Genomic DNA, 10,459 nt, shown 5'->3' with positions numbered 1-10,459 from the left:
CCCTTACTCCGTCCCAACTCAGCGAACCGGAAAGGGGGGCGTGGATGAGAGTTGGATAAGCGGGCACCGGCCATTCGGTGTCGCCAGTGTCGCCAGTCACGTTGAGGCCTTATGGCGACACTGAAGTTAATTTTCCGGAACCGGTATCTCCGCACGGTGCTTCTCGGGGACTGCGACCCTACGTCGTCCCCCCGCCCCGGGGACACCGGCGCGGAGTGGAGACAGCGCGCGAGGCCGCGCAGACCACTGTGGGACCACTGTCGCTCTCGGGGCGGAGCCCGACTAACGGACTACTGCGCAGGCGCGGCCCCGCCCACCGTGACCTGTGACCCTGCTCTCCTCGCGTAGCATGGCGGCACTCAGGGCTCTTGCGGCGTCCAGGCTGGCGGTGACCCCGGGGTTCGCGCCGCGTCCCGGCCTATGGCCGCTGCCCTTCGGCGGACCGGCGCCCTCCTCGCGCGCGGCCCTCCACGCCTCCGCGCCGCGCCCCGGGCCCAGGGTTGCAGTGGTGAGCGGACGCGGGCACCTGGGGAGATGGGAACCAGGGGCCGTGGGAGCCGAGGGTTGAGGCCCGCCTTCCCACCCAGTCTCTGCCCGCGATCGGCTCCTCTGCATCCACGCCCTCCCTCGGCTCCCCAGCCCTCTCCCGCCCCCCGAAATCGGCCTCTCCCCCCGTTGGAGGCGGTCGGCCGCCCGGCGGACCCCTTGACCCTGGTGACCGGCCCTCCATCCCCGCAGGTGCTGTCTGGATGCGGGGTCTACGATGGAACCGAGCTCCACGAGGCCTCATCGTAAGCCCCCGGGCGGCTCACCCTCGGGAGGGCCGGTCCCCCTTTTCCTGAACCGTCTGGAGAAAGCTTCCTTCTGGTTAGAAAGGCAGAGACCATGGTGGACGTGAAGGAAAACGTTTGAAATCATGCATGTGAAATACAGGGAGGCACAAAATAAGCTTTTTAGCGTCACCTGTGATGTTGTCACTCAGCATTAAACACCCTCTCCCCTCCTGTTTTTCCACACCCCTGTGTAACACACGTTGGAATCACAAGATCCTGTGTTTTGGAGATAGAGCTCCATCCCGTGTTTACAGCGTGATTGTGAAGGGTGGTGCAATGACCTCGCTGTAGACAGGTGTCATTGCTGTAGCCTGCCAGTTACCAAGTAGTTTATATCTTGGCTTTTCATTTATCTGAGAAGTTACTGTGAGCAGGACTGAAGAGGCTGTGAGATTCGAAGTTAGTTGGACGGGAGAGTTAGGTAGTGGTTAGGGAACACCCCTCTCCCAAGCCTGGGAACTCACTGGCCCCAGAGGACCCTGACGCTGGTGTGTCCGCTGAGCCCTCCCATTGGGAGGGGCCAGCGTGTGCTGATGTTGGCTGGACAGGGGGTGAATTTCATGGGTTGAATGTACATGAGGTCCAGGGAGCGGAGACCAGATCCAGGGGTTCCCAGCCCTGCCAGGAGATGGCTGTGATCTCTCTTGGGGTCATGCTCTCACGCCACCTTCTTCCCTGGAAGGGGATGGTGACAGCCCTGCTGGGGATGGATCACATGCCAGTGTTTGGACTTGGGCTGGCACCAAGCAGTCCTGGGCAATGCTGCTATCATCAGCAGCCCCCAGGATGCCTGCGTGTCTTCCTGCCTCCCACCCCCATGAGGGGAAGGTTGAGGGGACCAGGAGGACCGAGAGCCCCCCTCAAGCCCTCAAGGCCATTGTCAGGTGGCCTGTGGGAGGACGAGTGCCCAGAGGCCGCCTGGGAACCCAGACATCCAGGCTGTGACCGCAGGTAGTTGCCCGTCCCCACACCCTGGTTTGTAGAAAGAGCTTGGGCACTGGCTGGTCTCCTCAGGTCAGGTCAGTGACAGCGACTCACATGGAGGGCGTTTGGGTTGTTAGCGAGCCAGCTGTAACTATTTTCAGAGCAAGGAGACTTAATCTGGGTGAGGCGTGTGCACATGTCAGTCAGGTGAAACCCTGTGTTTATAAACCCCTGTGGGTAGGTAAAGTTGGGCTGGGCTCAGGTCAGTCTGGTCTGATTCCCCCACATGCAGGATCCTGGTCCACCTGAGCCGCGGGGGTGCCGAGGTCCAGATCTTCGCCCCTGATGTCCCTCAGATGCACGTGATTGACCACATCAAGGGACAGCCTTCCGAGGGCGAGACCAGGTACAAGCCCCCTGCCTCATCCCTCGGTGTGGACGGGGCGGGTTGAAACGCCCCAAGAGCCCGCCCACAGTTGCTTCGTCTTAGCTGTGAGCCAAGTCCGTGTTCAGGTGGGCGTCACAGCTGTGGTCCTGGGCTTGTCCCGGGTCTCGGGGTGTTCTCACTTCCCACGCAACAGGAACAGTGAAGGCGGGTCTCCCCGCGGGTCTCTTATACGTGCCTTCTGACCTAAGGCGTGTGCGTTCCTTTGGCTTTGAACCTCATCCACCCGCCTGGGCCCCAGATATCTGTGAGCAACTCCCACCAGCATTTCTGTTCTGAGGGTATGCAGCCCTGGTTTCAGATTCCGTCCTGCCTGGGCTGTGGGGTGACGGCCCCTGGAGGCTGTGTTTCCCAGGTGCCCTCAGGCCAGGGTGCAGACAGTGAGGGACCGGGTGGTGGGAAGGAGGTGTGGTGCCCTCTCCTGGGACTGAGGACCCCCGGTCAGGACCCTGGCCCTGGGCTGCCCACAGGGCAGGGAGAAGTTCCCGCTGCGGCTGGTCCCTCAAAGTCGCCTCTTAAGGCTCTGCTCATGGTTCCGTCCCCATCTGTTGTGCTCGCTGAATGCTGCCTGGTGGCCCTGCCTGACGCTGGCGTCTGAGTGACTGGGTGTGGTGGTTCTGAAGCGCCATTTGACAGGGTCCGGAGACTGAGTGTAGACCCGCGGCAGTCCCTGTCCCTCTGTGGCCTGTGAGCTGGGAGGATGGGTCCTCTTGTGTCATGGCAGCTCCACCCCACCCCCGTCCATGCTGAGGGACTGAGGGAGGGAGTCTGCACTGACCCTTTGGGGCCTCTGCTCATCCCCAGGAACGTTCTGACTGAGTCGGCGAGGATCGCGCGAGGCAAGATCACCGACCTGGCCAAGCTCACTGCTGTCAACCACGACGCGGCCATCTTTCCCGGGGGCTTCGGGGCTGCCAAGAACCTGTATGTGTCGCCACTCGGGCTTTCCTTCTTTTCCCCCGGGGCGCTGGGTGGGGACACGATGGTGACAGGAGCAGCTGTGGGGGGACAGTGACGATGTAGCTGCCCCAGGACAGGGGACCCTGGAGGGAGGAGGCTCCCAGACCAGGCCATCAGACGTGGAGTTGGGGGGCCGTTCCCCGGAGCTGTTCCCCACAGACACCCACCCTCCTGTGGAGCTTGCAGTGGGGAAACGGCCCTTCCTTCCCAGTGGGGCCATTTGGAGGATGGTCGTGATGAGGCCGGCCTCCCTGTTCTTTCTGCCCCGTGGGGAACAGGAGGGTAACTGGACCTCGAGCCGGGAGGCCGTCATGACCGCAGCCGTGACGTGTTTTGGCTTTCAGGTCCTCTTTCTGTTCTCCGTTCCTTTAAGTCTTTTCTCTGCGTTTCATGGAAGTCCTCTTAGGCTGGCCTCACGGGCCCAGCACATCCCTTCCGCCTTGCGCAGGGCTGCTGCTCCCATGACGGAGGGGCTCGCTGCAGGTGGGGCTGTGCCAGGAGGCCCCAGACAGCTGCACCCATGGCTCTGGGGCTCCAGCGCAGTGCGTCGTGCCCAACACCACCATTCTCAGTTGAGCCGCTCACTCGTGGTGGTTCTGCTGCAGCACGATGGCCTCCCAGCTGGCAGTCTGTCTGCCCAGGTGTCGTGCCCCCAGGAGCAAGGGCAGAGGCGCTTCCATTCCCTGAGTACATCCCTGCCCTCGGCCCTTTACCTCCAGGCTCCCCTCTGCTCGCGGACGTCCCCAGAGAGCCTCCTCTCTCCACATTCCCAGTGGTTTCCACAGTCCTTCCCCCGCACTCCTGCCATGCCTCGTGTCCCGTGCCTCTCACAGCCAGCCTTGGGGTGCTCTCCACTGTCTCTGTGCTCCCCACCATCTCTGTGCACCCGAGCCTCTTCGCGGGAGGCAGCAGGTCTCGCCTGCCTCGGCTGGGCTTGTCCCTCTGGCGGGACCCGGCTTCCGTCTCTGAAGGATGAGCTAGATTCACAGAGCCTGCCCCATCCCTAGACCCTGCCCAGTCTGAGGGCGGCGGCACCAGTGTGTCCTTGCGTGTGTGGTGGGGAGGGGGTTGGGGTTGTGTCCCTGGTGTGGCTCATGGCCCGCCTGGGGTGACTTCGCGGTCGTGAGGAAGCATCCTTGTCTATGAGCTCACAGGCCCCCAGGGAGCTCTCTCTCTGACCTTTCCAGAAGAAAGGCCAGCTCCTTGCCAGTGGTCTGTGCAGTGCATGTGGGGCAGCAGGCAAGCTCAGTGTGACCTGTTTCCTGTGGAACCCCAGTTCTTCTTGCAGGGGGCCCCAGCACCCCTCTCCAGCACCATTGCCAAATCTATGTTCTGCTAGGTTCACACACTTGTCTTAAAAATCCCGTAAGATGGTAGCCTCTTGTTCTGCACTTTGTATTTTTCAGTTAAAGCTGCGACTCGTCCGTTAACGGGTAGCCGCACATGCAGATGTCATCACGTAGTGACGTGGAGCTGACGAGTTTCTGGGACTCTTCATCACTCGTGGGGTTTAGCTGACGTGCGTGTGGTCAGAGTGTAAAGTCTGACCCGTTTTGAGGCTCTCACACAGCCTGAGAACCTACCGGGGCAGAGGCCTTGACCACGTGAGCCTGGCAGAGGGAGCCAGGAGGGGGCTCATGGTAGAGAGTGCTGTGGTGTCGCCGGGTCTGAGCCCACCCGCTGGCGGGGGACCATCCAGACCCTCGGTGCTCTTGTTCTGTGAAGAAGATGGGTCTTGTTTGACTTGACCCTCATCCCTGTTAGTGCTGTGCAGGCTCCGCTGCGGGTTTCAGGCCAACGGCACGTCCTGTTGCTCTGGGGCTGACCGAGCAGACGGCTGAGCACCCACACGTGTCTGCACACGTGTCATTTCCTTCAGCTGCTGAGAAGCTGACGGAGCACTCGGGATCCAGTGGGGGGTGCTCCCCAGGCAGGCGGAGGTGGGGCCCTGAGGTCTGAGGAGCCCTCTTCTCGTGGCAGGAGCACATTTGCCGTGGATGGGGGCACCTGCAAGGTCAACAGAGACGTGGAGCGCGTGCTGAAGGAATTCCACCAGGCCGGAAAGCCCATTGGGTAGGTGCGGCTGGGAGGGCGGCCGTAGCGGGGCGGTGGGAGGGCTGTGGTGGAGCCCGCGGCGTGGCCACGCCGGGTCCCCCAGCCAGGTGCTGGGCTTGGAGCTGTGTGGATTTGGAAACTCTCAGCCCTTTTCTCAGTGTAACTCAGGGTTTTGTGTGAGTTCACAAAGCCTTCCAGCTCTGAGAATTCTGAAGTTGTGTGGTTACATTAATGTTTCTGGGTGACGTAACAGTGAGGGGAGAGGGTGAGTCTGTCCTTGTCTAGAAGGTTCTCTGGTCCTGCTCTGGCCTCAGCCTTTGCCAGGCCTCTCCTCGCTCCTGGCTCAGGCAGCCCCTCAGCTAGCTGGCCTGTCCTTCCTGGAGCCACAGCCACCCTAAGCACCATGCCGGCCCCTGTGACACAGCTGAGCTTCCTTGGGGGCTAGATCCTGTGGCGGTCGCACACTGGGCCCACACTCAGGGCACAGCCACTCCACACTGCCCGGTCCTTGGTCCTCAGTCCTGGTCCCAACAGACTGCGAGGCCGGCTATAACTCACACCAGGAGGCTCTCAGAGACAAGAAATGGCCACGCCATCATCAGACCTGCTTGTCAGGCTGTCCTGTCCACAGGCCTCCCCAGGGGGCTCCTCGGTTCTGCTTTATTGAGACAGCGATGCTGGAGCGCGTGTGTCGCGTGCTCTGGGGTCATCCCTGACTGGGGAAGTCCTCCCAGGAGCACAGTGGTGCACAGACGCACTGAAAGCAAAACTTGCCAGGCCTCCATCACAGCTGCTTGCTGCTTTCTCCTGGCCAACTGGAGAAGGAGGTGGTTAGAGTGCTCAGTCTGGAGGGGGCACAGAGGCTGGAGAGGACAGCCTACCAAGGGTTCAGCGTCTAGGACACACATCCTCCTGTGCCAGTGGCCACAGCCCAGGAGGGCATGTGCCCAGACAACACCTCCACCCCAGACCCTGGATGCTCCGACTGCCCGTGGAGGCGGTGCCGAGCAACTGCAGAGCCCAGCCGATCAGCCCTGGCGCCTCGCTGAGGCGGGGCCTGCGCGTGCGGACAAGCGCCTCGCGCGCTTCCTCTAACAATTCAACGACACAAACAGGACGGGTGCCCAGCAGACCGACCCCCTTCCGGCGGGCGCTCCTCCACCTCCCAGCGGACACTCCTGCTCCAGTGAGCGGACGCCTCAGCCGAGCTGCACGGGAGCCGAGGGGAGGGCGCGGGGCGGGGACATCGCCCTGTGCTGGCTGCCAGGTCACTCTGGGCAGCTCTGTTCAGTGCCTCCTACAGCAGCTCGCCTGTTTCTTTCTAAAAGTGGCAGTGTCATTCGACCACGAGCAAGACGCCCTTGCCAGGTCAGGACCCCTCACATCCTCCTTCCAAGGCAACCACCCATCACTCCTTGGCCCGCTCGTCAGGAGCACGGACAGTATCGGGGTCCAGCCAGCTTTGTGCCAGGCCTCTGCGTTCGTCCCCACACTGCAGGAGCCCCTGGCAGCCTGCGGTGGTGTCCACGGCCCAGTGTGCACCTCTGGGCATCGCCTGCTGAGTTAGGTGCCTATGATTTGGTGACATGACAGGCCCCCAAGACGTTGGTTCCGATGACGCTCATCTGGTCCAGGCAGCAGGGATTTATCTTGTTCCCAGATGCTGTGGTACCAACTAGTGTGAAGGTACATTCTTACGACATTTTATTATAGGGGGTGCACACTCGGCCTTTAAGGTCCGCTTAGGACCAGATGAACAGGTGGAGGAGGTGCGGCGCAGCCCCTTGGGGGCATTTGGGGCCAGGGGAGTGGGACCGGCCAGGCCTGGAGCTGCTGTGGCGGGTGTCACATGTGCTTTCTTGGGGAGCAGGGCACTAGTGCAGCCCTGGCTCCCCTGGGCCTCAGTGTTTGCTGATCCAGGAGCCCAGGGGCTGCCGGTCAGGAGCCCCCCGATGAAGAGGAGGACCTTGGAGCAGGCACCCACGTGGCGGGTGTCCCCATGAAACTGCTGGGCGCCTCTGAGGACAGCCTGTTGTGGGGGGCAGGGGTGGGCTAGGCCTGCTACCAGGACAGGGCCCTCGCCTCCACTCGACAGGCCAGGCGAGGCTGCTGGTTGGACTGCGTCCCCCAGCCCCCTCCTCTCCCTCCAGAGAAGGTGGTCGGGTTGGAGCCAGTCAGTACCGTTCAGCTTCTCTGTCGTGTGACAAACCGGCTGAAAGCCTCAGCCAGAGATAGTGCTGCCACGTACGGTCTCCCCGGGACACAGGACACTGCGGGCGCCTGGTGCATACGTGGCAACCGGGGCCTCTGCTGACGGCCCCCCGAGGCTCCTCAGCCTGGCGCCGGGCCCTGTGCTGCCCCATGCTCCGCCAGTGACCGTCACTGCGGGCAGCCTGGGATTGGGGTCAGACTGCAGCCCTCGGAGCTGGCAGAGCCCACGCACGGGTTCATGCTCCTTTCTGAGGCTTATGTTCCCCAGGGGCCTCACTGTGCCCCAGGCCGGGCGGCCACGTTTGGTCCTGAGCTGACCCCTTGTCCCCTTTCAGCTTGTGCTGCATTGCTCCCGTGCTCGCGGCCAAAGTGCTCAGAGGCGTCGAGGTCACTGTGGGCCACGAGCAGGAGGAAGGCGGCAAGTGGCCGCACGCCGGCACCGCGGAGGTCATCAAAGCTCTGGGCGCCAAGCACTGTGTCATGGACGTGACCATATCCTTCCAAGAGCCGGGGCGGTGTGGGGACCCCCTCCGGCCCATCGGAGCTGCCCTGGGGCACTGCAGGGCGGGGGTGCCCAGGGCACCTGAGTGATGGGTGGGCAGCAAGGCTGATGCCGCCCCTGCCCAGTGGCTTCGTTCCCACGTCCCCTCAGTGGTGCCCGCTGAGCTCAGCACACCCCAGACTCGGGCTGCGTGGGTCGGGTGAGGAGACGGTCTTGGGCTCATGGCGGGGATTGGGGGGTGGCGGCTGTGTGGTGTGGAGATGCCCTGTAGCTGGCCCCCCAGTGGCTTCCCAAGGGATGTGGTCAGGAAGCGGCGCTCTGTTTGTGGGGTCTCAGCAGCTCGCTGGCTGGTCTCGGGTCTTTGCTGAAGCAGCGCAGTCAGTGCCGGAAGCCCCTTCCAGGTGCTGTTGTGGCGCAGGAGGGGGAGGCACTTTTGGGGGTGCGGGGTGGCGCTGGACACCAGACTGTCCTGGTCCTGGCTGAGGGTGTTTTTCCATAACCTGTGTGCACGAGGCTCACGTGGACCAGAAGAACAAGGTGGTCACGACCCCGGCCTTCATGTGCGACACCGCCCTCCACCACATCCACGATGGCATCGGCACCATGGTGCAGAAAGTGCTGGAGCTCGCTGGCCGCTGAGGCCTCGGCACAGGCCCACCCAGCTCCCTGCACAGCCACCCTCCCGTTGGCCTGGGACCCTGCAGGGGCTGACTCTTTGCTTAAATGTGTAGGCATTGTCTTTGTAAGGAGGGCACTTCTCACACACTCAGGGCCGAGGGGCTGCTGACGTGAGATGGTCCCCCAGCAAGGAGGGAGGGGGCGGCAGGGCCCACCCTCTGAGGATCGCTGGCTACTTGCTCTGCCGGCTCAGGCTTCAGCTCGAGTCTGCTCTTCAGCACACGTAGCAGGTTGAGGCGACGCCAGGCCGAGGTCGGGCTTGCTTCGGGGCACCTTATGTAGTGTTTGGAAGGAAACGTTCTCGAAGCTCACAGATCTCATAGTTAGAAGACCAAAATACCATCTCATTAGTAATTAAAGATTCTCTCACCTGGAATAGACGTGTCCTGACTAGAATGACCTGTGGCTTTTCTAGAGCGGCAGGCCCTCGGTAGGGAGGGTAAGCTTGTGTCTGAAACAGACAAGGGTGCCCCGTCCAGGCCTCCTGAGCCCGCACATGAGGGGCAGGCCCACGTGAGCTCCTCACCTTGGGCTCAGGTCTGTTTGTGTCAGGAAGGGAGGGTGGGCCCTGGGGGTCAGGCCCTGAGCAGGGGGGCAAGGGGACTGAGACGTGAGGGAGGAGCTGTGAAGTGTGAGCCGTGCTGGCCAGCGCCCTCCTCTGAGCGGGAGTGGTGTCTGTCCCGGGACAGCCCAGGGCTCCGCACGTCACAGCACAGCCCTGCCCGCCTGTCCTCAGGCATCCGCCGTTCAGTGCCACTCTGTCCACACTGGTCCTGAGAAGGCTGCTGGGCCGGCACAGCTGGGCCCAGTCCACACAGCTGTGTCTAGGTGGCCTGGGCAGGGGCCTGGACAGGTCCCCCACACTGCCCCCCGCCCCACATCAACGACGCCCCTCTAGCGGCTGTCTCGGTTCTCGGGTAGCGTGGCTGGGGCAGGGGCTTGGGGAAGGCTCGGTAGAGCCTGAGTCCATGCCCGCCCAGTCCCCTCAGCGCCCCAGTGTCTTGTGTCTGCCATTCTCTCCCCAAGAACTCATTCTCTGGTGACCTGTCGCCCTCCCACGAGGCCAGGTCCCCTGGGACACAAGCCCCTGGGCCCCCTTGGGGACACCAGCCTGGCTGACCAGTACCGTCCTGCCCCGGGCGGCTGCAGAGGGCTCGCAGGGCCTGTGGAGGTCAGGGAGCTGAGGGTGACAGCTCCTCCTAAGGAGCTTGTTCACAGACAAGTTTACTACAAATGTGTGAGTGCCTGCATGTGCACGTAGGAGAGTGCAGAGTCACAGGCGTGCACCTCCCCTTGCTGCCTGCGTTTCTGTCCTGTGGAAGAACTTCCTCTCCTGGAAGGAAGTCGCGTTCTCCTGTGCTTGCTCTGAAACCTGGGTCCACTGTTACTCCGCCTCCGTGTTAGGTCAGCGGTTGGTCTGGAACCTTCTGCATTCCATCCTTGTCTTCCAGAAATCCCGGGGCCAGGCCCGCGGGGCAGAGCGTGGTGTGGTGGCCCGAGAACCATCACCATGAGGCCACCAGGGGCCCCGCTCGCTTGGGTTCATCCCACGACTGTGGGGGCGAGGCCTGTGGGCTGTGGGGCTTCCGTGTCCAGGGGTGGGGCGCCTGGATTTCACCTCGTCGGCTGCCACCTGCTGTGAACTGGCCAGAGTGCAGGTGACCAGAGAGGGCAGGGAGAGCTCATGAGAAAGCCCCCCAAGGACGTCGGTGTCGTCACTGGGGTCGTCACATGGTTCCCTGTTGTCTGCCCTGGACTCTTCCACACAAAGCACCTGGGTGTCAGGGCTAGGTGCCAGCCATCACGCTGTTCTGTGAACTGTGCATCTGCCCGCTTAGCCCTGGTGCCAGC

At 62.7% G+C, this 10,459-nt stretch overlaps 1 protein-coding gene across 1 annotated transcript; it reads left to right on the top strand.

The window, feature by feature from the left end:
• Positions 1 to 334: 334 nt before the first annotated feature.
• GATD3 (glutamine amidotransferase class 1 domain containing 3) lies at positions 335 to 8,984 on the top strand. The gene is made up of 7 exons (XM_061167472.1): positions 335 to 508; positions 739 to 791; positions 2,050 to 2,163; positions 3,007 to 3,126; positions 5,143 to 5,235; positions 7,764 to 7,920; positions 8,441 to 8,984. Exons 1-7 carry the CDS (start codon positions 350 to 352, stop codon positions 8,567 to 8,569), a joined length of 825 nt encoding a protein of 274 aa, XP_061023455.1. The 5' UTR covers positions 335 to 349; the 3' UTR covers positions 8,570 to 8,984.
• Positions 8,985 to 10,459: the final 1,475 nt, after the last annotated feature.

This window comes from Dama dama, chromosome 19, assembly GCF_033118175.1.
Source record: "Dama dama isolate Ldn47 chromosome 19, ASM3311817v1, whole genome shotgun sequence".
Taxonomy (NCBI): Eukaryota; Metazoa; Chordata; class Mammalia; order Artiodactyla; family Cervidae; genus Dama; species Dama dama.
The sequence above is the reverse complement of the archived record's forward strand: the minus strand, read 5'-3'. Positions and strand labels throughout refer to the sequence as shown.

Bases quoted from the DNA above. Each gene is read 5' to 3' on its own strand.
- GATD3 (XM_061167472.1), top strand. From the start codon at position 350: ATGGCGGCACTCAGGGCTCTTGCGGCGTCCAGGCTGGCGGTGACCCCG. The intron at 2,164-3,006 runs GTACAAGCCCCC...GCTCATCCCCAG, and splicing joins CCTTCCGAGGGCGAGACCAG to GAACGTTCTGACTGAGTCGG. The intron at 3,127-5,142 runs GTATGTGTCGCC...TTCTCGTGGCAG, and splicing joins TTCGGGGCTGCCAAGAACCT to GAGCACATTTGCCGTGGATG.